At 41.2% G+C, this 27,496-nt stretch overlaps 1 protein-coding gene across 3 annotated transcripts in view; it reads right to left on the bottom strand.

The window, feature by feature from the left end:
- Nucleotides 1–2,421: 2,421 nt before the first annotated feature.
- ZC3H12C (zinc finger CCCH-type containing 12C) overlaps nucleotides 2,422–27,496 on the bottom strand; it is a 43,756-nt gene continuing 18,681 nt past the window's right edge. For all 3 annotated transcript variants that reach the window (XM_030477115.1, XM_030477116.1, XM_030477114.1), the window contains exons 2-6: nucleotides 24,265–25,031; nucleotides 11,021–11,160; nucleotides 9,772–10,006; nucleotides 8,763–8,869; nucleotides 2,422–8,021 (exon numbers count right to left, since the gene is read on the bottom strand). In XM_030477115.1, coding sequence (XP_030332975.1) covers nucleotides 6,625–8,021; nucleotides 8,763–8,869; nucleotides 9,772–10,006; nucleotides 11,021–11,160; nucleotides 24,265–24,959 — 2,574 coding nt within the window. In that variant the 5' untranslated portion in view covers nucleotides 24,960–25,031 and the 3' untranslated portion in view covers nucleotides 2,422–6,624. The remainder of the gene's footprint in view (nucleotides 8,022–8,762; nucleotides 8,870–9,771; nucleotides 10,007–11,020; nucleotides 11,161–24,264; nucleotides 25,032–27,496) is intronic.

Consider the following 27,496-nt stretch of genomic DNA (forward strand, 5'->3'; position numbering starts at 1 on the left):
GGAGGGCACCTCAATGGAGTTTGAGGTTTGTTTGTGGGTTATTTTAGGCTCACTGCTCATTCTGTCTGCACTTTTATCACTCCACTTTACTCCTCAGCGCAGGGCTGGCAGGCTGCTCCTGCACCTGCACGTATGGCTGGAGAGGGGAGGAGAAGGGGTCCCAGCATGGTTGGTGTGGCCCTACTTGGGCAATGCAGTTTGGCAAAAATACAATTCAACAGCTTTTTGTAGTTTGAATAGTCATTTCATCATGAAGAGAAAGCTTCGGCTGTATCTTTACATTCATCAGATAGATAACTATTCTATTCTGTTCTAAATTCTATTCCCCCACAAAATTCGGAGCTTGGTTACTAATAATTACACAATAAAAGATGAATAAATATGTAGCAGTACTTGAAAGGAGACAGGTTCACCCCTGCCCCATCCCTGGCAGTGTTCAAGGCCAGGTTGGACAGGGCTTGGAGCAACCTGGCCTAGTGGAAGGTGTCCCTGCCCATGGCAGGGGGTTGGAACTGGATGAGCTTTAAGGTCCCTTCCAACCCAAACCACTCTGTGATTCCACTGGCAAAAATATCTAAATACAAATTCTGCTACTACATGACTGATGTGGCTACTTAACCCCAGAGCTTGTTTTCTTAGTAAGCAACATGAGGAAAAAGAGACTATTAAATATGATTTACTACATTAAAAATGAACCGATGATCTATAATCATTTCTGTGTTTGAAACTCTGTTTAAATCTACTCAAAGTGAGCAGTTTTGTTGTGCAGGCAGGAACTCGTTGCTAACTGCTTTCGAGATCTATTTATTTTTCTCTATGAAACAAAACCAGCCCATCAATGAGGAAAATGAATCTTTATTCTTTTTTCTCTAAAAGCAGAATCCATGTACATGGGGTTTTGTATGGTTTAGAAGGTGGTTTTAAGATGTGAATAGTCACATCACAAAAGACATACAGAATAACCAGTGCAGGAACGAAGAGCCAGTTTGACAATTGCATTATCAACTTACTTACTCCAAACATTGTTTTTAACTGATGTTTTTGCTGGAGCGGACTTGAGGACAGTATCAAAATCTCACCTACTTAACACAAGTACAGAGAAAATGAGGGGAAAAGGAACTAAACACAATTATTGCTGCTGTATCTGCATGTCTGTTTCCTAGCAGGATGTAATATGCTGGTAAAATGGTTTTTAAATATCAGTTTCATTAAGAATGTCATTCAGATAAATAAAAAGCAACCAACCAGCCAACCTAACATGGTAAACTAGACTTCATCTGAGACCACAGGAAAAATGGTTCTACAAAAAGCTGAGAGGTTTTGTTTTGCAAGGTGAAGAGTAGATTTTCCACCTTTGAAACATTAAGAATGGATGTGCTTGAAGATCTACATAGTTTTGGTTCGTAGGTGTTCCCAAGGACCACAGAGTGCAATCCTGGCTGAACAACCTGTCAGCACCTCCTGTCAGCTCTCACCTCCTCCTGGGAGCAGGCAGTTCCCCAGATGTGCTCCAGATGTGCTCCTCAACGCCCAGCCCTCCCGCACTTACACACAGGCCAGCTTTACTCAGGGCTTCCCTCGCCACACTGAACTGGCTGATGTGAGTGTGCTGGAGCTAAGCAGACGGGTAAGTGTTCAGGAGCCTGGGCCCTGCAGCGGCTGTTAAGTCTAAGAGAGGGGATGAGAACTATTGCAGTCGTTTAGGTTAAAGAGTAGACAGAGTAATAAACACTTCAAGCAGAAGTCGTGACAACCCTTTAAGACCTGAAAATGGAAGCTGGGAAATTATTTAAAGCATACTCGTACCTCTGAGCAACACACTGTATTTGATAGTGCCTGTGTAAAGATCTACCACATAGCTCACGTGTACCTGTGTATTACCTTGTAATGCACCGTAAGGAAAACCCAGCATGAAGGAGGATGGTTCACATGCAAACAGACGTGTCTCATGTGATTAGGTGAAAAGATCATCAGTTTCTGATGAAACCTTAAGATACATGAAATGCATTCTGGAATATCTCAAGATGAAGTCTGAACATCTTGTGCATTACCTAGCAAAAGGTTAGCTGGAACAATCATTTAACACAGATGATTTCAGGGTTAGTTACATGATTAGTCTGAACAGGGTGCACATACCTGTTTGTGCACATTAATTTGAACAAAATTCTTAAACTACGCTTCTCTGAAATTCACGAAGTATATAAAATGCACAATTTGACATTTATAAAACCTTAGCCCTTTTATAAAAAACAAAACAAGGCCATAGAGTTTTAAGTTTAAATCTATTGTTTTTTCTTCTCAGCAGTCTTAGTTCCTATGATAAAAAAAAGGCAAAAAAACTCCAACCAAAACCAGCACTCCACCACAGCCTCGTAACGCAAGGAATAAATTAGCAAGAGTCACACTGTAAATCAAAATAAATAACTTCTACATTATTTTTATTTTAAAAAACGGTCTCTTCAATTGCACAGTATTTTAAATTCTCAGTAGCAGTGAAAAGTCAGTTGGGTATTTTTCTAAATGCTCCAGAGAGCGTGAAAGCATTGTGTCTCCCATTTCAAGCTTTACACATCAAAAATACCTTGGTCAGACCATCAGCTGACAGAGCTGACAGACATTTTGGTAGTCTCTTACTGCGGGAGGATGCTGCGGTGTGTCTCACCCGAGGCGTTCACCCTGCCGGGGCAGACGTGCCCAGCTCTCCACTCCAAGTGAGGTACTCTGGTTTACACCCAAAGCTGTGATGGGGTTGCAAAAGCCTTCACCGTTAGCTATGACGTTCACAGCAGAAGATCACCAGCAGCTCAGCAACAGTCCACGCACTCCAAGGCTGCAGAAGTCCCTCTCCAGGGCTTCACCTGACTGGCACCCCTTCTTTTTGGGGTGTCACATGAACACATCAGGCTTGTGGCTCTCCCCAGAGCTCTTCTGCAGTGGAGGACCAAGCTACAATTCAGACATACCACAGAAAACAGGACACCTGAAAAGATGATCTTACCTCTGACTATTAGCAGTAGTCTTAAACCCACTTGCCAAGTGTACGTGAATGTGTATATCTATATGCACACACATAGTTGTTGTAAAAAAAAAAGACAACAATGTCATTAATACTGTCACAGCCTGGCACATTGAGCTCCAAGTTAGGTATTCATGGGACATATTAAAAACTCTTAAATATTGGCAACACACTGTATACAAAACAACTGTGGGCAGATGTCTGACGTAAATGTGTGTTCAAAATACTGTGTATCTATATGCCATTACTGATGTACCTATAATAGCTCAGGACTGCACCTAAAAATACAGAGTTTCTGCTAAGTATCAAAACAACTCTCAAGTTCTAAAGGCAAGGGAAAGTGTTGCCCTCTTTAAGAAGGTGGGACAGGCCTAATTCTGAGGTACTTAATCCTCCACTGCAATTCTAGCAATCAGCTGTGGCAAAGGCAGTACCACTGCACTACCTGTAACCACGGGATGTTACAGTTCAATTTGCATCAACACAATTACATTGACAAATGTAGTATTTGGCCAGTATCTTTGTGTTCATATTTATTACTGGTGTCCTCTCTAAAGGCTGTTAAATATATCGACTGACTGCTTCATTGTGGAGGAGTTCACATGCAGCTCCTCATTCTCTCCACTATCACAGCAAAACCAAAGGAAATAGCAAGGCCGATATGTTGTCCACAGTAAATTTGCTTTACCCAACAAAAGAGAGTCTAAGGGGAACTAGCACATCATTGCACAACGTTAAAACCACCAAATTACTCCTGTTCTTATACTTTTAAAGCATTTTCAGTGCTTGAGTACAAAACACAGAACCTATGACAAGAATTCTTTAGCAATCAACACACTTTCAGGGATTCAATACTGCATTAAATGTACACAATCAATACTGACAACCCGGGTCTGGGCGCTGCAGCACACAGTCCCACATGTCTCCTTGCACCATTTTAACAACGTTGCTAAGCCTGCGCATCCAGTACTCTAGATGTACCGCTACATGTACATGGTAAGAAGCATTCTGATGCTCACGTGGTAGGGAAAAAGACAAAATGCCTCTATTACACACACAATGTTTCTGTTCATGCTTAAAGTAATTCAACTTTTGGCAGAAGTAAATTCCTACATAAAAAATAACTGTAGAAACCCATTAAAACCACAAATATAATAATTGCATTATTAAAACAGCTGCATCTACACTATGGTGTAGTACGTAAGTGTAATTCAATCTAAAATAATCTTAGTGTACAACTAAGATGAGACCCATTTCCCAGTCCAAACCTCAGCGTCAGCGCTGCATCGATCTCCACATTAAAACATGCTCTACCGGTGGCGACCAACCAAATCCAGGGAAAAACTGTTGCCAGAGGTGACGAGGTCCTCTCCCTAACCAGACCACGCAGGACAGACAGCACAGAGTCCCTCCGGTATCGCTGCAGGGACGAGCAGCGGCAGATCCCGCAGCGCATCAGCAGTGGAAGCTGCAAGAGCACTACGTCCTGAATTGGTTTGCTGAACACGGTTCAGATTATTGGATATGTCTATAAGCACAATGCTCTTTAGAAGCATTTACTGTATACCCAAACCCTACTCGCTGCAACACATGGTGTCACACAAGTAGTGAAAACGTCTTCGTATTCAAAGGTGCTTGGACGTCATTTTCAGGCAGCATTTTACCTTTATTTTAGTGAGTTCCCGCTACAAAGATTTTAGAAGGAAGAAGATGCCAATAGTTTCTTTTTTTCGTTTTGATATGTGAAATTGAGACAGACGCCTAAATAAATATTTACTGTTACTTTCCTATGTCTATTCTATGTCTGAAATCTCTACTTTTTTAAATAAGGGATAAAATGTTGCCCAAAAGACTAGTTATAGTTATACATTTGTGTTTCTACTAAATCTACAAATCAAAATAGTTCTCAGTTAAAAAGATACAATTTGTATCAACAGTAAAAGGTACTTTCTGGTTCTTCAGGGCCTTACTTTAAGTTCCAGCAAGTGTACCAAAATTATCAGCAGTAATAGTGTAAACTAGTGATTTCTTTTTTTTCTTTAACACTGAACATCGTTACAATGGATGGAAACCTAAAACTCTCGGCAACTGACTATGTCATATAAGTACATCTGACATCAATTGCAAAATCTATTTCTATTATATATCTCTAAAAAAGCTTACGAGGTGCTAGTAAAACCCATGACTTAAAACCAGAAATATCCCTTACTAATACTAAAACAGACTCGGTTTGTCTGTTTCTAAAACTACACTATTTGTGGCAAGAATCAGGCCTACACGATCCAACAGGCCAAAAACTAACTTCAGGAACACGTACGGTATCTTCTCTCCCCACAACCCTTCCCTCCCCACCAAAACAGAAAGGAAAATAAACAGTTTAAGTTATTATTCTGAGCTACAATATCATACCATAGTGCAGTTAATAAATGTTGCATATCCTCAACACACAAAACCTTTTCAGGCCAGCCTTGATAAATAGCAAGAAAAATCAAACAGTATCTTAAATACAAAACTTGCACTGAGATAATTAAATTCATTTAAAAACAGGTAAATATTTTATGAAAAGCGTATTTTATCCAGTACACTTGTGCAGCAATACAAAGGAAAAAACCACATAAAACAACTAAATGGGACCTTACGATTTCAGGCCCCCTTCTCCTGACCAGAAATACACAGAGCTGGGTAACAACACACAGGAACGGAAACAGGGTGGGCTGGTTTGGGGAGGTTCTGAGCGTTTGCAGCTTCTGCCAGGTTCAAAGGGGGCTGCAAATTCCCAGCACCTTTGAAAATCAGGCAATAAGGCTTTTACCTTATCCATAAATAGTAAACAAAAAAACCCACCATTTTTTTCCTCCTCTGATTGCATGTGATCTTACTAATGGACTGCATCAACAAAACATGTAACTATTTAAACAAAACAAAGCAAGCAATGAAAAGTGCCATACTATAAATTACCAATATATTGTTACCCATTTCACTGTTAACTGGTAACTCAATTATTTGTTTAAAAAAATGAAGTCAGTGCTGTAGCAAATCTTTGTTTCCTATAAATAGATGATTATAGCACAAAAAAGCTCACAAAAACAAACAAACAAACATACATAGATACTTATGGTGTTGTAAAAAGTTCAAAAACTTGGCTTGAAAATTGCCTGCCAGAAGTAGCAAAATCCTTTCTGCAGGTTGTTTTATACCACACAGACAAAGGACAAACATCCAGCAAGTTAAAAACGAAAACAAAAATCCCAACAACATGTAACAAGGATAGAAAGTGCTGCATATAAACCCCTGATGCACCAAAGATTATAACCAGAGACCACAGATTTTTTTTTTTTATATATATATATATATATTAATTTAAACTGGAACATTTTCCAGATGTGAAAATAGCCATTTAAAAAATTTCAAACTAGAACACAAAACATATCTGGTACTTCCGATGCATGGGGCTATACATACAGACTCCATGATACAGTATTTCACATAAACGGATTACTATATAACCTCCTTGCTGAGAAGGAGATCCCAAATGCTATTGTAGCAAACCTCCCTCAGCATTAGAGCTGAGCTGAAAACTACTAGACACCACAAAGATGCGTCATCTCTCAATAACCTAGCTGAGATTTTTCCATTAAGATGGCTGCAGCGAGCTGCTGAGCGTCCGTCACGTGAGGGTTCTTCTTCATGACGATCCTCACAAGATCAGGGGGGAAGATGTTGCAGAGGTTAATGTAAACCTTCTCCCGTGTGTCTTGGTGCCTCGGAGGGTCTTGAGGGATTCCACAGTAAGGTACACGCCAGGTCTGGTCCTGCTGTTCAGGTAAGCTTTGGAAGGCAAACTGCTCATAACACGGCTGTGTGGGGTTACTCGACAAGGAGTAGGTCTGGCGGTAGCCGTATGCATCCATCCCATAACTTTGCCTATCCCAACTTCCAAGCCCATCTTGGCCAGAATAAGGCTTTCTGTGTCTTAATGGAGAATTATCATACAAACGCGAGTCTGAAATGCTGTCTATTCTCGTGGACACGAGGGCTCTCCCCAGATGCATGGTCTTTGTGTGTGATGAACTCTGAGACGCAGAGTAGTCATTGGGACAACTAGAACGAGCACCAACTGTTGGATGCTGTAGATGCACAGCCATGTACGGAATTGGAGGTTTGTGGTGATGCTTTGGTTCTTCATGACTATAGTTCTGCACACGTGCAAGAGGCTCGTGGTAGCTCTGCAGGAAAGGCTGAGTGTTAAGGCGGCCATGGGGGTGCATATGTTGGCACTTCAAGTTCTCCTCCAGCTGTGGGTCAGGAGAACTCATGTAAGAGCGATCGCTGTAACCCACGTAGGAATCACTACTGCCACAGCTAACGCTCCCTTCGCTGCTGCAGTCGGAAGCTACAGAGCTAATCCTATAATCTGTGTCCAAGGAGAAGCGCCTTTCAGGACTGCGTGGACCAGATATACTTAGATTTGAATATGCACTCAGCATAGAGTAATACCCTACATCCACAGGAGACTCACATTTTGGATACTGGTCATAAGGCATTGGCGTTCCGTGATTTTTGGTTGCCATCATCACTGTAGGATACTGTCCCTGTGGTCTTTGATCCTGAGGTGGGAAGTGAACTCCGGATGGAAGGCCGTTAGTTAAAGGTGCAGTACTTTGGGGTTTTGCAGCAGAGGAACTTGGTATGCTAACTAAAGAAGGTACAGACCTGGTTTCCAATTTGTTTTTGGTGGGAAGCTTTTCCTCCAAGTCTTGATAGACTTGAGTCCTTATACTAGGATCCGATTGCCTCTTTGGAGCAGCACGCTTCAGCTCAGAAGTGCCATCATTTTTAGTGCTACAGGGAACACTATTGCTTTTTACCAGTCCTCCTTCACTTGTAGTTTTGGCAGCTGTGCTTCTAGACATGGCACGAAGTTCATCAGCTACAGATCGCTGAGGCTGATTTCCTCTTTCTGGATGATAGTATTTGCATTTGTGTCCATAGGTACATTTCTTCCCTATTAATACAAACATAAACAGATAAAAAACCATAATCAACCAAAATCTGTTAATCATCAAACAAAAGAAATGTCCCTAATTTACAGTTTTACTGATGATTGAAAGATCTTGCAAATGGCTTTGTGCAACACAGCGTGAGATCTAAGATCTTCTCTCTTTGTATTGTGGGAAAAAGAGGCAGTGGTAGCATGCTGCAGCTAGTGCTCTGGGAATGCAGGCCAACACAACCAGCCACATTTTGAGCTGAACATGACACTGTCAGTGTGTCTGTACACAACTGCTGTATTGCGCCAAAGAGATATACACGCAGAAAACTTAACAGGAAAGTCTCAAGAGTCGTAAGACCAGCAGGTCTCAGCTCAGTCAAAATGGTGGCGTGCCTGTGGGGATGCTCAGCAGCTAAACTTCCGACAGCTCAGTCAATTTTCTGGAAGAAAATTACATGTCTTATGACCACATTACAAAAGGGCTTTCTTGAGCCTGCAGAATTTAGTTGCTGTTTTAGATCTATTCCTACAAATGATGAATAAAGTTGCTCCTTTAGTTCAACTAGTAGATAGAAATGTTCTCTAACTAGCACATGAAAAAAAAATCACCATCAGCTCAGCGTTTCAACCATTTCAACCAGGCTAAGATAACAATGTAAAAACCTCTGTTGAGAAGCTTTTCTTTTTGGCAGTGTTAACACAAAGCAGGACCTTGTCCCCAGTGCACGAAACTGATGAGTTAAATTAAATTACCATATGGACATGGTTGCTTCTTATGTTCTGGCACAATAGGCTTCTTCCTAAGAAAATTGTCCAGACTTGGCCCATGGCGGCCAAGAGGATCATCAGGAGGCATGAATCTATAAAGAAAAAAAAAAATTATGGAAGCAAACAAGCCTTTTCATATTCCTCATGCAATGACCAAGAACCTCATGACTATGTCCTACACCATAACCTGCCATGCTGACATTTTTAAGCCTGGGTATTTTGAGAGATGTTTTGAAATGCCACCTTTCTGCTGCAGGTACTATCTGAGAGATGAGTTAACAGAAACAGACGGTGTGGACACCCCTAGTCTGCTTCAGACACCTTTAGTTTGGCTCAGCTGACTGCTCTGTGGCAAAAAAAGCAGAGCTGCACACAACCCATTCCTAAATCAAAGTAAAGGCAGCAATACAGGCTTGAAACCCTACAATTAGCTCTGCAAAACTGCTGATTGTCCAGGACTCTTGCACCAGCACCTACGCACTCAACTCCAAGTGTCTGCTTGGGAGAGTACAAAGTCCCTCTCACTACAAGAAGCAACTAGTGGTAACTGAGTTGATCTGTATGCCGGGGTAGGAAGACACCATAGATGGATCTAAGCAGACAGCTGAAGTAAAGACCTCCTGTGGGTCACACCAACATGGGTTTTTCTATGACTCTAGGATTTAGGAGTCTAACCACAGGCACTCAAAAATGCTGGCTCAGTGTATCAAGAGAACTGGAATATTATACCATAGCGTGCATCAAATATACATTGGCATATACCCAAAGAGGAAAAAAATAGCATAAAAATGTAAAGATACTGTTATAAAAAAGCTCTATCAAAAACCAAAGTTTGAGTACTTTTCATCAGAAGATCCAATCTATGATCCACTATTGCTCCTGTTTTCCTACATGTACCTAATGATTTGGGTGTAACACAGGAAATTCATACAAGTCTTCGAACTGTCCTTTCCTCAGTTATTTTAGTGGCACATATAAAGACAGAATGACTTACTTGTCATTAACAAATGAATACATCAGCAAGCGTTCATCTATGAACTTCTTCCATTCAGGTTTTTCATTAGCTAGATCCCTGTAGTTATCATTGGAAACAATGATGCCATCTGACTCAAAGGCCAGCTTCACTATAAATCGGTCATCATAGCATACCACCCTTCTCCCTTGCACTCGGCGGGATGGTGTGAACACAAGAATCTTCTCCTTTTCTAATTTACGCAAGATTTCTTGATCTACAAGGAATAAGAATTGAAAGTTAAAAAGAAAGAAAAGAAAAATATGTTTGTTTAATCACCATAAACATCAGATTTGAGGAAGAAAATCCAAGCACTTAGGACTAAATATGATCTTAAAGATATCTTCCAACTTAGTTGATTCTACGATTCTATGTCTTAAGTGGTTATATTTCAGCAGCAGATGTCTGATATATGGTATCTGAAGTTACAGTCTGCAGTCAACTGGCAACACTTTCAAAAAAAACCCCACGAAGAAATAAAAACCTCCTGTTCCACACCATTTCTCTATGACTAACACAGGGGACCTTGTTCGTGCTGCTGTGGTTCAAAAGGAACACTATTTATCAAAATGCCTGTGAAAAACTCTCACCGAAGGGACGTTTTTAAACATTACGGAATGTTTCAGCAAATAGGAGGGCTACACCCAAGTACAGCCAAGAATTTCCCATTACTGAGCTCCTTGGTACGGATAGACCTCTTCCATCTCTTTGGGGTACCCTGCAAGAAACATCTTTTGAAATAATTCCCATAGCTCAGGTTAATGGGACTGTCTCATCTGTGCCCACGCAGACACACATACTCCTGAGAAGGTGTCACTACTAATACCTGCAAGGACTAGAAAAATCTGCATTCTGTACAAGCACTCTGGCTCTTCACAAACATTAACAGCATCCCCTAAAAAGAGCTCTGATGTCATCTCGTAATCAACAGCAAATATATGTTTTGGGTTGGTTTTTTTTCTTTTTTTCTTTTTTACCTCCAGTAATACTTCAGAATGTATCTTTCCTAGAACAGTCTACACATTTATATATAAGGTCTTATTAAATCCAAACAGTTTTCTCTCTAATCCTGCTAAATAAGCATATTTAACATCTTATGTAGTTCCTTCTTATCCTATGCAGTCTGTCAACCACCTCTCCGAAAGCATTTTCTCCTTCCCTGTGTGGAATCTGGAGATCCCAAGCAGCTCTGAAAGATGGATGCAGGATACAAAGGTGGAACAGAGCTTACCTGTGATAAGAGCATCAGGTCTCGACTGTTCTTTCCTCCATGCTGGCACAAACACAGTAACATCCTTGTGGCCTCTTTCCAAAAACCAGTCTACTGCCAATTTGATTCCTCGACAAGAAAATACTTCTTTGTTCCCGTGGCTGAAACACACATGAAACTTCCTTATTGTATAACTTTGCTTTTCTATGACCATCAATGGAACGCAGCGGAACGCTCCACAGCTGCTCTGTGGTTTCTAAAGGCAGCTGAGAGTCAGTCCGAGCTTTCCCCAAACACTGCCATCACTTGCAAAACAGTGTGGGATACTAAATCTGCCCAACGTTTTTAGCACCTGTAAACAGATTCAACAAGTAAGGAAAAATATAAGTAGGGTACGTTAAAAATCCTCATAGCCCAACCAAAAGTACGGGGTATAACAGGCACCACGAAGACTTGATGCAGGAAAGCAGGAGGCCTGAAATACCAACATGGAAGAGTGCAATGTGTTTCGGAAATGCCAGCAGATGAGTATTGAGCGCCGGTGTGCATGGCAGCAGGGAAGAGACAGCAGACCCCTGCTGCAGGAACTCTGTGAGGTCCCATCCAAACAATGAAAGAGAGAGGACAAGGTCTGCAAGTCCAAGAGGATGGCAGGCACTCTGCAGGACAGATTAGGCAAACTGGAGAGACTGCCCAAAATCAACATGACAAAACTAAGCATTTGCTTAGCACTGTGCTTTGGAAGGAGAAATTAACTGTGTATTAAAAATGCTGTGGACAGGCAGTTAAGCAGAAACTGATCAGACACAAGCAAAACAAAAGATGTGCGTCTGTTGTGCAATAACTGTCTGAGGTAAGGCAAGAGACACAATTATGTCATTTTCTAAAGGCAGATGAGTCCTCAGCCAACTTCTACAGCCAGTTTCGGGCATGACACATTACAAAAGACACAGATGAACTGGTAAGAATCCAAAAGAAAGTAAAACGAGACCTATGGGTAAAGGCTGACGGAAGTGCATTTAGTTAATCTGAAGAAAAAAGGCCACCTGTGGAGGAACAAACCAATCTTCAGTATACAGAAGGTAATTAAAATAGAGGACAGTGATCAACCATTGGGTGTCTATGGAAAAGTTCTGGTAGCAGGAGGCTGTAGGGCAGCCTCTGGGAGAAGAGAGGCTGTCCCATACTGAGTATGCCCAGCTCTAGCTGGGTCCACAATAGAGGAGAAGGGAATGAGGAACACCAAGGCTAGAGGAGGAGCAGGTACACCCCCAGAGAGACTTGCAGCCTGTGGAGAACAGGAAAAGTGCAAGAAAGGAGGAGAGAAAACATGTGACATGCCAACCCCAACTGTGCACTGCTCAGTGCCTCTCTGAAGGGACTGAGCATCACCTGCAGCCACGACAAGGTGCAGGAGAGGTGGCTGGAGTGAGATTGTGATGAGGAAGTGTGGAGGAAGGGTGTTGGCAGTGCAGGGAGCCTGGGAAAAGGAAAGATATTCCCCCCCCCCTTAAGTATTTTACTGTTTGTCTTGCCTTGTTTCCCAAAACCTCAATCAGTAATTCAATATTTACGTTAACTGGCTATAAATTCAGTTAAATTCCCCAAGCTGAGTCTGCTTGGCATGCAACAGTCCTTGGTGAGTGATTTCCCTGCTGTTATTTTGACCCATGGGTTTTATTTATGTTCCTCCTGTTTTCTCCCCTGTTCTGCTGGTGGGGGAGCAGCAGCCGAACCACCATAGTCATACCGGGTACGGACAGAAAAGTCCTTTAACTAGCATAAGGAACAATTAAGCTGTACGTTACAAAAAGTCTTCTACCTGGTCAATGGGACAGTCTGCCTATGGATTTTGGGATCTCCCAACTGGACACTTTCCAGAACAAGTCAGCTGGCTCCTCGGGCCAGTCTGGGCTCTCCATGCACAGCAGGAGACAAGCAACTTTTGTGAGGTCTCTACCAGCCCCAGAGCTCTGTGTAGCAGAAGAAACACACGAGCATGGCAGCAAGCTGCTACCTTTCACTTGGCTAGCTTGTGTGTATAGCAGGTATGCCACAATGCGCTTTCCAGAAAGGTAAAAGACAACTGCTTCATCAGGGAGTGATTTGCAAAGGGGACAGTATGATGATGGATAGCCACAGGGATCGTAAAAGCTCCTCCTACTTGCATGTTTTGAGGTAAACAAAAACACCAGAAAGTTATTTGAAAACTTTTTTTCAGTAGGACCATTCTGAAGTACCTATTTCCAGCTTCCTAAAGCACAGCTCTGCTCTGTGTTCCTTGACACTTTGGGACAGCTTGAGTAACTGTGCTATGGATGAAGTGCCACAGTGAGAAAGTGCCAAAGTGAGAAAACATTTAAAACAATGTTCAGATTCCAAAAGCCCGTGAAGGAGGTGGCGTGAACCTGTCTAGGCATGGAGAGAGAATGAGTCATGGCTAACACCTCTCACAAAGCATCATCCTCAGCAGAGCCTGTGCTGAAGGCCCCAAACAAAAGGAAAAAAAAACCAACCCCAAACCAAACCAAAACATAAAAAACAAACAAAAAAGAGAGAAGAAAAAGAAAAAAGAGCCCACTACCATTATCTAGGTTTAAGTGATAACGGATTGTGCTACTTCCTCTTCTAATGATGCTAGAGCTGGGACCTGGAAACATATACTAAGATATCATAATTGTTGCTGGATATAATAACCAAAGTTTGTACATTTAGGCTGGCACAACGTACTCTTTAGGATAGTTTCAGTCTATCTTCTGTACCTATAGGGCTATTCTAGGAACACTGTAAGGAGCAAGACATCTGTATCTCACTATCCTGTTTAGCTATGGTTATAGGCCTCTGCAATAATACATTCTCTGTTTTGTACGACAATATCATGCAATACACCATTATGTTGTAATGACACTGTAGTAATAAAACACATAGCGGTTTTTTTATTAGGCATTGTTTCATACTACCCAATTATTTCTGTGCTTGTCTGCCTGAAAAAGTAATTCCTTTGTGTATTTCATAGCTTCCTAGGAGCAGGAAATATAACCACACAGAGATATGTCACACGGGTGTAGATGGACTGAGCACACCCTGAGAAGGATTTGGGGGTGCTGGTTAAGGAGAAGCTCAACGTGAGCTGGCAGTGCTGGGCTGCATCAAAAGGAGCGTGACCAGCAGATTTAGGGAGGTGACTCTCTACCTCTGCTCTGCTCTCCTGAGACCCCACCTGCAGTACTGTGTTCAGCTCTGGGGCCCTCAACACAAGAAGGACATGGACCTGTTGGATTAAGTCCAGAGGAGGCCAAAGATGATCAGAGGCTGGAGCACCTCTCCTATGAAGACAGGCTGAGAGTTGGGCTTGTTCAGCCTGGAGAAGAGAAGGCTTCAGGGAGACCTTAGAGCAGCTTCCAGTGCCTAAAGGGAGCCTACAAGAAATCTGGAGAGGGACTTTTTACAAAAGCATACAGTGACAGGACAAGGGGGAATGCCTTTAACTGAAACAGGGTAGATTTAGATTAGACATTAGGAAGAAATTCTTCACTATAAGGGTGCTGAGACACTGGCACAGGTTGCCCAGAGGAGTTATGGCTGCCCCATCCCTGGCAGTGTTCAAGGCCAGGTTGGACGGGGCTTTGAGCAACCTGGTGTAGCGGAAGGTGTCTCTGCCCATGGCAGGGGGTTGGAACTAGATGAGCTTTAAGGTCTTTCCCAACCCAAACCATTCTATGATTTAAAATGCACATGCACAGAAAAAACAGCCAACTATTTCAAGCCATGTCAAGTCTAACTACATCTCCCTGCGACAACACAGAATCAGGACACTTAGCGTGCATTCAGTGCTCAGTGGGCAGCCATACGGCCTCCTTTGCAAAGCCTGATACAGGAAGTTACTGTTCATGCTGTAAGCAGGTCATGTGCAACCATAATCATACTGCAATCCATTTTAAAACAGTTGGGAAGGGCTTGTTCCAGCTACTAAATTCCAGTGAAATCACTGTACTGTTATTACTCTAAATCTCCATGGTTTCAAATGGATAAAACTTTTTTTCACTCCTGACAGTGAACAAGCATTTTGTTAGACCACATTTTAGAAACAGTATGTTTCTTCCCGTAAGTCTGAGAAATCATTTCAGGAACGAAATCTGGGCCTCTCTGAAAGAAATGGACATTCTTGCCTATTGCTTTCCATCAGGCTGGAATTCAAGCCACACTTTTAAAGGTGGACAGAGGATCAGGCAGTTCTCTTGCCTAATACAGACTATTGTAATTCTTTCACCCAGAACATAAGTTTTATATATACTTAAAGTACATTTAAACTTTATGAAACAGAAATGGGGAATGCGTTACAATCCATACAATTTTTTTTGCATTGCTGAGCAAAGGGATTTATAGCTTGTATAAATCTTCACTGTTTTTCCACTCCTTTTCAGACACGTCTAAGCTGGTATCTGAGTGGATATAAATTCCAAGAAATGTAAATGATTAGTGAGAAAGTCTGTGAAAAAGATGTGCAATTAAAATTTGTTCTTTTCTTCCATTTTGTTGTCATGCAGATCTGATGCTCTCCTTTTTGTGATCTCTGTGCTTGATCAGCTTTATGATACATCATATGGTGAAAAGACTGAAATCATGCTGCTGCTTCTGACTTTTTTCCTTTTTTCCTTCTGAATAGTTGGAAAAAAGAGGAGAAATGTTTGTTTGGTTTTCTTTTTGTCAAGAAACTTTCTTTTAAAAACCTCTTCCCAATTATTAGAAGTATGTGAAAGCTCAGATCAGTCAGGATGACAGCTGCAGCCCTGGTGCATATGGCTTTGGTTCTGCTTGCTGACTGTGTTTAACCTACCACACTTAGTTGAAAGAAGATAAAGTATATTACTTAAGAATTATCTACTTCTCTTTCATACCATGCATGAATGATTATTTTTATCACCACTTTTATATTTGGCCTGTTGATAGCTCTGGTTTTATTTTTGAATGAAAAAAGAAAAACAACCAAACCCAAAACCCCAACACTTCCTGAACAAAAATCAATCATTTTCTAGGCTAGGAGAGTTAGTAGAAAGTGGTAATACATCTGATAAGAACATTTCTGTTACCTTCCTAGCCCCCAAACTAGATTATCAAGTGACTGTCTTGAAAAGAGCTGAGGTATACATTCCTAAACCACCAACTACTTACAATAGTTGCAAGACACAGGATGTGCTCTAATGCAATATTCAAATCAACATGGACCTCTCAGATTTTGAAAGCTAAGAAAACACACACATGAATGATAAGAAATATTAGAGCTGAGGTCTACAGTAATGTCTGTTGCATACACATACACCTTTTTACATGACTGATATGTGTACACATCAATGTACTTCCCATGTAAAAGCATACTGATTAAAAGCAAGAACAACAAAATTAAAACACAGATCTGCCTGGTAAATTTAGAAAGTTACCAAATCATTTTCTTCTATCATGTCACAGGAGGAGAACAGTGCTCAGTCCACAGCATGGAGATAAGACTTTCCATCCTATATCATATTAGTGACTCATTAGCCTGGCAGTGTGGTTTTGCCACTAGCCTAATCCCCTTTTTATAGTCTTTCCTTTTTTTAAGCTCTACTAATTTCCTAACCACAGAAATAATTTGTCCCAAAGCATTTCTCAGTAACCCAGCCTCTCATCAGTCCTGAATTTATTCCTTATATATATATTGGTGCTGACACAAAGTGGATGAAAAAGTTCTCAAATGTTTTGGTTGTTGGTTTTTTGGTGTTTGTTTTTTGTTTGTTTGTTTGTTTGTTTTTCCCCATTAGCCCATGATAAAGTACACCAATGTTTCAAAGTCTTAGAAGGATAAAAAGCTTTGGAAGCTGTAACATCTTTCAAAGCATCTTTTGTCTGGAGGGCTTCCAGTGCCAGGGCACTCTATGGAGTATGGCAAGTGTGGTTGCCAGCCGGACAGGCACACAGGTGTCTGGCTGAGCAAGAGTCATGCACTCAGCAGTGGGAGGTCAAAACAGGTAAAGACAAGTTATACTCAAAGCTGCCAGTGACAAGCTCCTATCCACATGATCATTATTTGTTGGAAAAATACTTTTATCTATTCCTTGCAGTGACTTCTCAAAATAACCTAAGAGACTAGACAGCCAGTGCCACTGGAAGATGAATTTCTGGATCAAGGTATCAACCTAAATTGTGTCTATTGAGCTCAGCAACACGCAATCTGAGAAGTTAATGCAGCTCAATTGTTAGTTTGTTAAAACACATATGCAATTAAACTGCCACATGAAAACTACATATGCCATAGATAAGACAATCAAACCATCCTTTGGTTGACACAATTTGAAGTTGTGGAAAAACTTCTATGTAAACAGGGTATCAGTGAACGTTTTACTATGGCCTGCTTCATGGTTAACACACAGGGACTCAGTTGCCTAAACAGAGATATCTAATGCTGATTAGGCACCTTTGTGTATCTCACACTTTCTGCAGCTGAATGCCACTCCTGAACGGCACTGTGGTCCTTGTCACATCTGGGAGGCCTGGGTGTATGCTTCTGATGCCACCAAGCACCCAGAACATCCATAGCTGGAGGGATGGCTGGGCATGAGAGCTGTAAAAAGACTAAGATACCTGTCTTGAATGGGAGTGCATTAAACTTAAAACCAACACCCCAAATCAACATCTTCCTCTTGCAAATAAAAATTAAGTATGCAGTGGTTATCTCACACTGCATTTTCCCTTATGCAATGAAGTACCATCAAGCACCATTTATATATATACGCCAAGGTTTTCCAAAAGGGGAAACTGAAGTACATCACCTCTGTGGCCTGGGAATCCTAAGGGTGAAGTCTTCAGAACAATCTATTAGCTCAAACCAAGATTAATTCATTTCAACCTGCAAACCCAGATAGCAAATGATCAAAATACTTCAGTCCTTTTGCCTATGTAAGTCTAAAAGTGGTTGTCTAAAAATTATAATACAGCTAGTAAAATATCCAATTATTTGCTTATCAGCGTTATCTTCATGCTGTGTTCCCTGTAAGCACAACACACTTCAGCGCATATGTTTTTAACAAAGTTTTATATACATTTATGTAAAATTTGAAACTCATTCTTTTTGCTGTTAGCAAAGAAAGTCTGAAGGCACCCAGGGTAGCCAGGGAAAACTAACAAATATGGAACAGAAGCAAATGAATAAAATAGTTAAAAGTTTTCCCATTGCCTTTGCACTAAAAACTCTGTTCCTTACTCCTTACTTCTTGGTGACAAAAGCCTAACTTTGATTCCAGCAAAGGATCACAGCAATAAACAAATTTTAGGCCATTTTCAGCATCCCAACCTTCTCCTTGAAAAGGACAAAGGAAAAGGACTGTCCAAATACGCTGCAGTGTATTTCTCTCTTCAGAAGGATGTCCCTCTCTCTCAGCCTCAGCAGTAAAGGGAAGTCTTAAAATGAAGGGACAAAAGAGAACCTCCAAATCTTGTTTCTGCTGCCTCATAGAGAAACAGGACCTTCTCCCCTCCACTCCAGACTGCAGAGGCTCAGCTGAGGAAGCTGGTTGTTCATGAAGAGCAAGTCCAAGAATACACTGGAGGATAGATGTAGTTGATGATCTGGCGGTGCTAGATGGGCAAAGATCAGCATCTTTTGCCTACCTCAGTTATGTAAAGAGAAAATTTAGGGTAACTTAAATCTCACACACAGGGATACAGAACTACTATTGACTGAAATGTGTTACCTGTCGAGTATCTATGTTGTGCAGTTTACACTAAATAAAGGTCCTATGTGCATTTTTATGTCAATGAACAAATGCCTTTCTTACTCACATGAGCTAAGGTTCTAAGTGAATATTTTGCATCACAACATCATCATCTACATGTAAAAAGCCCCACCCAATGAAGCAGGATTAGAGCTACACAGTTCTGTGGAAAGCTGACAGGTATGGCATGATGGAAACCCGGGACCTACCCCTTAGTTCAGCCTCACTCTCAGCTGTGGGAAGTGTCTTTCAAGAGCTCCACAGCTGCTCCAGGTGATTTGCTGTTCAGCTCTGATTTTAAGTTTACATACACACACACAGAAAAATCAGTCTCATCTGTAAGAGTGTTCTAACAAGACTTTGTGTGCATTAGGCTTAAATGTGTAACCATCTTTCCTCTTCTGGAAAGGGATTAAGTCAACACCATGAAAGCTAAAGTAACGAAAGAACAAGACCAGATCTGAAGTATCCCATAGAAATTAAATGGCAATTCTTCAAGTCATAACCTGCAAAAAAACACCTTTCTGCTATTCTGAAAGATGGAGTTTGCTTTGTTTAACCACTTCAACCAATCCATATTCTTTTGCTAATACTGGAGCTTTAAACTTGAAATACAAACAATGCACCTAATCAGCCATTTTCAGCTTAAGGTATGAATGACAAGCAATGCCACCTCAAAGTATAAGAAGAGCTTTCCAAGCATTAGCAAAAGGCAGATAAATAGAGGGGGTGTGTGCGTGGTGGTGGTGCGGTTTGGTTTTTTGTTGGTTTTTTCTGTTTGTTTGTTTGTTTTTTTGTGTTTTTTTTTTTTTTTTGTTGTTGTTGTTGTTTTGGGGGTTTTTTTGTTTTGGTTTTTTGTTTTGTTTGTTTGCCTTTTTAACTACAGTTTGCTAAAGCAGCTTGTCTGGAACATGAGCAGTCACTAGACTAAACCAGCACACATGCCGGCTCCAGCTGGCCAGAGTAAGTTACTCTGGCCCAAGCCTTGTTCTGTGCTGCCCTCAAGGACACCACAAATCCACCCATCATCAGCTGACTAGATGCAACCACATATGAACATCCAGTCACATAATCAGATACATCCTTCCACCCTTGTGCCACACCTAGCTGCTCTCCCACCCACAAAAACATTGTGTTTCATTTACAGGTCTAATGGAAAAATAATCCTTTCAGATTACCCTCCCCACCCTTCGGAATTAGGAAACTGCATCAACTCATTTTGCAGCCACGCTGTTACCAGATGAGATGCAGGAAGGAAAGCATCCCTAGCAGCAAGACAGAGCTGAGGTGGCAAGTAAGTCACTCTGCATCACTCATTAGATGCTTTCTGAAACCGCGTCCTTGATAGGTCATGCAATGGAGAGACAGGGCAGCATGGAGTGTTCTATCCTTCCAGAAGAGACAGCTGTCTCATCCTACTTTTATTATTTGACACCAGTCACCTCAACCTTCTCCACAAAACTTACCCCTCTCCCCCATTCATCTTTTAAAAGAAAAATAGCAGTTCTTATCTAGAATAATTATAATAGTAAATGGTGTCATCAAGTATGTGTATTACAACAGGGGAGTAAGAATATAGATCACAGTCTACACATTTCTGTGAGAACACATGAGGCATCTCCCAAGAATCTCTCTTGAGAAACTATCTACAGTCTTGCCAAGGGCACAGGCCCATTTCCCTTTAGCAACTCCAAAGTGAACTCACTGGCCACAGCTTACAAAGGCAAAGAGGAAAGAAAGGAATAGACTCTGCCAATTTATAGGTTAGTAACTCGTAACAGGAGCCACAAAATTTGGCAGAAATTTGAACAAGGTTGTCTGAACTGCAGGTAAATTCCTGTATCTCCCCCACTGCTTTGAACACTGTTCTTCCACATGTGAAAGCTGAAATCTTTCCTTTTTAGGTATTTAAAGTACTTATTTACTATTACCTATTTTCTTGAAAGGGAAAGGACAGATCCTGTTGGTAAACAACTGGTTGCACAGCTGGTGTCAGCAACAGGGACTTGTCTTTTACAAACATGGGACTGGCTTTCATAATCAAGGACTGATTTCTAGAAAAAGGTGGGATCCACTGGACCAAGCACAACAAAAACATCTTTGCCAACCGGCTGACCAAAAGCAGAGCTAAAGTGTCTTTGCCAGTAGGCCGGCCAAGACAGCAAGGTATGAGCAACCCAGGAAGTTTATGGAACGTATTGATGATAACTTAAGATGGGTGACTGAGGATCCAACAAGGGAACCTTCCGGACCTCATACTTACAAACAAGGAAGAGCTGATCAGAGATGTGAAGGTCAGGGGCAGCCCTGGCTGCAGTGACCATGAGTGGTGGAATTCAGGATCCTGTGAAGAAAGAGCAGGGCAAAAAGCGGATCGCAATCCCAAACTTCAGGAGAGGAGACTTTGGCCTGTTCAGGAGAATCCCATGCGATATGACCCTGGAGAGAAGAGGGGCAGAGGAGGGCTGGTTGATTTTCAAGGATCACCTCCACCAAGCTCAGGTCCACCCTGATGTGCAGGAAGTTGGGCGAAGGACAAAGACAAGACTGTCCCTCAGCAAAGGTTATGGAACACTGAAATTGGACATTCCCAAGCTGCTGGTCCCTGATGGGGTGCACTAAAGAGTGTTAAGGGAGCTGGCTAATGACATCTCAAGGCCACTCTTGTTAATCTTTGACAGGCTGTGGTGAATGGGGATGTTCCTAAGGACTAGAGGAGAGTAAATATCCCTTCTATCTTCATGGAAGGCAAGAAGAATAACTCAGGGAACTACAGGCTGGTCAACTTCACCTTGATCTCTGCTAACGCTCCCGGAAGCCCTTTCCTAACAAATTATGTAGATTGGGTGAAGGTGATTTGGAACAGTCTGCATGGATTTATGAAGGGGAAATACATCCAACCAACCTCACAGCCTTCTATGGTGAGATGACTGGCTCTGTGGATTAGGAGAGCAGTGGATGCTGTGGCTTTAACAAAACTTTTGACACTGTCTCTTGTAACATCCTCACTGACAAACTAATGAAGTAAGGGCAAGATAAGGGGACAGGGAGGTAGACTGAAATCTGGCTGAACTGATGCACTCAAAGGGTTATGATTAGGAGCCTAAAGCCCAGGTGGAAGCCAGTGTTGGTGTACCCAGGGATTGATACTAGGGCAAGCATTGCTTAACATCTTTGTTAATGACCTAGATAACGGGACAGAGTGCACCCTCAGCAAGATTGCAGAGGATAAGTAACTGGGAGGAGTAGTACACCAGCTGGGTGTTCTGCCATTCAGAGGAACCCTGGCAGGGTGGAGAAACAGGCCAGCAGGTACCTCAGGAAGTTCAACAGAGGGAAATGCCAATCTTGCACCTAGGACTGACTAACACCACACATCAGTACAGGCTGGGAAAGCAACTCTGCAGAGAAGGACCTTGGGGTTCTGGTGAACATCAGGCTCACCATGAGACAGCAATGTGCATTTTCAGCACAGGCGGCCAACAGCCTCTTGGGCTGCACTGGGAAAAGTGTTGCCAACAGATCAAGCGAGGTGATCCTTCCCCCTGCTCAGCCTTGGTGAGACATCTGGAGTGCCAGGTTCAGTTTTGGGCTCCCTGGTATAAAACAGACATGGACAATACTGGAGAGAGTCAAGTGAAGGACAATGAAGTTAGTCAAGGGTCTGGAGCACCTGCCATTCAAGAAGAGGCCAAGAGCAGGGCCAGGAGAAGAGAAGGCTCAGGGAAATCTTATCCATGTGTATAAACGCCCAATGGAGGGAATAAAGAGAATAGAAACTCTTTCACTGGTGTCCAGTGACAGGACAAGACAAGACACAATGGCCACAAACTAGAATACAAGAAGTATTGTTTAAACATTGAAAAAAAAAGAAAACTTCCTTACAGTGAGGGCATTCAAACACTGGCCTGCAGAACAGGCCAAGTCTCCATCCTTGGAGACGTTCAAAACCCAATTTCACATGGCCTTGAACTGACACTACTCTGTGCAGGGGACTGGACTAGAAGATCTCCAGAGGTCCCTTCCAAACAGAGTGATTCTGGGATTAAATTTGGTAGAAGACATATTAATTTGATTCTTGGGTACAGAAAGACTGCTGTATTAATAGATCTAAACTGTTTTAAGGCCCTGCAGCATGCATAGCCTGCATTCATATTTGGCTCATTTTATGTAGGTGGTCAAGAAAGTAAATTGAGCATAGGAAGGCAGGTCCTGAATATTTATGCTAATACTGAATAAACATTAAGGAAAGGTGACTGATCTGGAGCTACTTCTGGAACGTGTTCAGTGCAGCTTGTGGAAGAAGTTGAACCTAAGTCCACTCATCAAGTCTGAGCTCTGCTACCTAGCTAAAACTGTTCCGGATTCATGTCAAATACAATCTAAACCCATTTTAGTGTCTGGATAACTTCTTGGTTGAGTACCAAAATAGTGTTTGTTCAACAGGACATACTTCCTTGCCTGCTCAAACTGAACAAGAAGATTAGGAATGACACATCAGGTAGAAAGAACTCCCAGGAATACCCCACTTACGAAGAAGTAATATACTTGCTTTATGGGCTAACACATCTACTTAAATAAACAAAACCAATAATACCGGCACAAATGAGAGCTGTATTTAAATTTAATTTGAAAAAGCCTCATTTAAAGGTAATTAACTTGATTAGGAGCTAAAAAACTCTGGGCCTTTAGCCCAGAAATGAACTTATATTACTAAGCTAATCAAAACCACATCAAGACTAAAATTGACCTTCTAAACCATGGTGCTAGTAATCAGATATTCCTTATGAGTTACCAAATTAGTTACTAATCAATTTGTCATTTAATCATTTATACAGCCATAAAAAACTCCATCTCAGTGTGTCTCTCTGCCATTTCCTTCCCTCTCTAATCACCTATGAAGCATGAACCTCCCGTCTCCCCCCAGACAAGTTTCTTGCTATGCACCTAGATAGCTGGGGTCAGGATGGGTGAATGCTGCAGGTAAATGTGTCATCTGTGGACATGTAAATGAAAGTCTGAAGCACAGCAATTTCAGGAATTAATGGCAATAAAACCTAACTCCAAATCTGATAACCAACACCAATTTTACAGACAGATCAGTTATTGCAGAATAGCCCACCAAGGAGAAGTATCCCTTAAGCCACTTTATTCTAAATCACTCTTTTAAGGAATCTTACATTTGCTTTAACCTCCTGTATGTAACTGGATACAGCAATTGCCTATAGCAGCGATGCCTACCAAAAATTAAGTAAGTACTAGACCAGCAGCAAGAAGGACAGATTTGATAGCCGCCTACAATGCTACAAAAGCTGCTGGCATTAACCTATGGCTGTTCTAACTGCAAGTATAAATCACTGGACTCTTACAGACCTCCAGCCTGATGACAAGATTGGCATATTGTGTTGTCAACAAAGACACTTGCGAGAGAGGTAATTATACTATTTAGTGCTTGAATGGGACAAAATCATTCTGCTTCCATTTAAATATAAAAGCAAAAGCTTAATGGTCACATACCTCATTGCAACATTGCTGCCATCAATAACTATGGGCCTCAGGTTGTCACCATCCTCTGTCACATCCTCCTGCAGTGGAGACTCTGACCTCTGAGACTCTACGGAAGACGCTTCACGCATTACACTAGTGTTAGCATTAGTTACAGTCTGATCAGTCTCAGTTTTATTCCCAAGTTTGACAAGTTCTCCCAAAATATCATTTATTAAAGCATCAGTACCAAGTTTATTTAGTACAAGTTGAACCTGCTCTTCAGAGTAACCCAACTTAAGTGCAAACTCCAGTTTGGTTTGATATTCTTTGACCACATCAGGGGGCTTTTTGACCTCCTTAGGTACTATCTGAGCCTCTTCTATCCTAAAGTCTTGCAGGATTTCATTTCTTTTTAGTATATGAGGCTCTAGGCAAGGAGATCGGCACACCGGTCGGTGAGTCTTAGGCAATAAATGTGATTCTGATGTAGAATTATTCAGTCTCTCTGAATCATTATCAGAATTTGTGCTTTCTTCAGAGTCACAGCTGGAACTTCCAGAAGTCTCTTCAGATGCCTCCTTGTCCACATCTTCTTTCCTAGAATTAACCTTATCCATCGTCGGCTTCTCCGCCATTGACCAAGGTACAATTGCATTTATTTGTGTGCCAGTGTTCCCCACATAAAGGTGGCCTAAGTCATGCCCCAGGTGATCCTTCAAGCCCATGAAGCTGCTGCATGTACTTGACTCCACTTTGCTGTTTTTCTTGTATTCCTGAATATAAAGTGTTCCGTATTCCTAAAGAGAGAACAAAAACGTTGCAACTGGTTACACGTATTACTTGTTTTGTGTTTTCTTTCTGCTTCCTCAGAACTGCATTTATTCTCTCCCAGCAGAGAAATGTGACTTATTTGCAAAAAACTTTTCCTAAGGAACATCCATAGCTAAGGGGATAAACAACTGATCATTTTTTTCTGTATCAAATGCTTTAACTTAAACATTTCTAGAAATGGATTTATGAAAGAATAGGAAACTAAAGACTGCAAGTTTACCTACTGTAATGCAGACAGAAGCAAGTCACATTTAGAAGAACTGAGATATTTCTTGTAGCTTAAGACAGTATCGTAATAATGAAAAAAAAAATTCAACTATAAAATACAAGTACTGAAAACACATTTTAAACTAAACACCAACTCTGTTGAACAAAGAATTAGCATAGTACTAGACCAGCTGGCTTATTAAGACATTATAACACATAAAATGTATTAGTAACAGAAAACATGATTAAATAAAAACTTATTGGCCCTAAAAGACACTATCAGTTCAACTGAATACACTCAAAACTATCTCTGAATTCCCTTATAAAGTGATAATTAAGTCAAGAAAGACTAATTGCACTCAACGGAGCACTGCATTACTAACACATACAGCATTTAGAAACACGGATTGATCTAATGGCCAATAAAGCCAGTGGAAGTCTTTGCACTGATTGTAACAGACCATTTGTCAAGCCAACACGGCAACAAAATTAAAAGCTGATTTAAACTCTCGGACTAGACTTGTGCAAGCCTTTTGCTGAATCCGAACTATATATAGATAGAAGTCATGTAGGAAGAACAGAAGAAGAAAAGTTGCCATTTTCTGAATTTCATACACTTGCCACGTCAGTATTTCTGGAGGAATTTTGTGTAATGGTACTTATATACAGAGGTTAACTACCCATTTCATCACAAGGATTACTTCCACAACTTACATTTAAAGGCAGATTGCTACCTCTTTCCCTTTTGTTCTTTTAAACAGGAATCTTTGCTAACTGCTTCAATAAAGAAAGTAAAAACTAAATGCTTCTTCATAGATAAAAATGGACCATATGGACCAATTGTACTGCAAGGTTACCATAAAAATAAAGAATTTACATTAAGAGAAGACTATGGAACAAAGAGTTCTTTTACACTTCCATCTTGCAAGGCAGAATATTGAAGTAAGATACAGAGTCAAAGGACTTCACTTGAACTTGACAGATACATTACAAATTTCATCAACGATGATATACCGAGAAAAAATACTATGTCAAGCAGAATCTCTTGATCTATACTAACAGATTACAGGTATGTCTCGGGAACAGCCAAAATCTGTCAGAAAGTTCATTAACTCTCCCATCCCCTTTATGTTAGCATTTAAGAATGACCCAGTATTTTTAAAATACAGACTACTTTCCTCTTCTTGGAATAAAGATCTGAGAGTGCGCACATGAGAAATTCATCCAGGGGCAAGACCAGAGAGAAACAAGCAAAAAAATCAGTCTGTGGTTCAGTAAAAGCAGACTCCATAGGCACTGAGTGCTGAGGTATCACCACTGTGGTGGAGCATTTTGGCTACAGGGCATAAAACCTTACTTTACCTAAGCATTTCTAGTTCAATTAAGTAAATCTATCACCAGTGTTTTCATCTCCAACACCTTAAACCAGGCAAGACTCATCAGAAAGAAAATACTCTACAGTTTTATTTAGATCTGACCTTGTTAGAAGGCAGTAGGCCTGTAATTCATATGTATATCAATGAATATTACTTTCTCTTAACTCAAAGCTTTAAGATTTCAAGTAACACCACAGATTATAAACAACAAGAATTTAGGAAATGAACCTTTTCACACAGTGATTTATTAACTAACCTAATGCACTTGATAGCACAGTGCTAATAGCAAATCACAACAATACCCCAATAAAAAGATACAGTTAAAAAACCAACACTGTGGCCTTCATAGCACCAACACCAACGAAAATAAAAAATTAAAAAAAAAAAAAAAAATCTCAAACAAGAAATCCCTATTGGAAGCGAGGCTGCTTAGCAACCAGCCTTTAGTTGCTAGGATGCGCTCCTTTAACATACCATCATGAATACTAGCGCAGCGAAAGAATAATTTGGTATGAACAAAAGCCCATGAAAGAGAGCGGGACTTAAGTGCGTCTGGTTTCCCCTCCGAGAACAATGCAGCTGCCAAACCGATCTGGAAGCCCCGACATCATTGTTCCACCAACCCCACAATCTGCTCTGACTCGAGGAAGTCTAGTTAATGGGCAACACTTTTAAGCTGGACTGAAAAGTTGAGCTGGCTCATGTACCACCGCCACAGAATACGGGGAGATAATGGGTCACTGCCTAAATCCGTGTACTGTGAAATGTCATTTTAGTATTGAAGTGAAAGTAGAGGGAGGGGTTTTTTTGGAAGGGGGGAAGAGGAGGTTGCATATTAACAGCATGCA

Source organism: Strigops habroptila, chromosome 2, assembly GCF_004027225.2.
Source record: "Strigops habroptila isolate Jane chromosome 2, bStrHab1.2.pri, whole genome shotgun sequence".
Classification (NCBI taxonomy): domain Eukaryota; kingdom Metazoa; phylum Chordata; class Aves; order Psittaciformes; family Psittacidae; genus Strigops; species Strigops habroptila.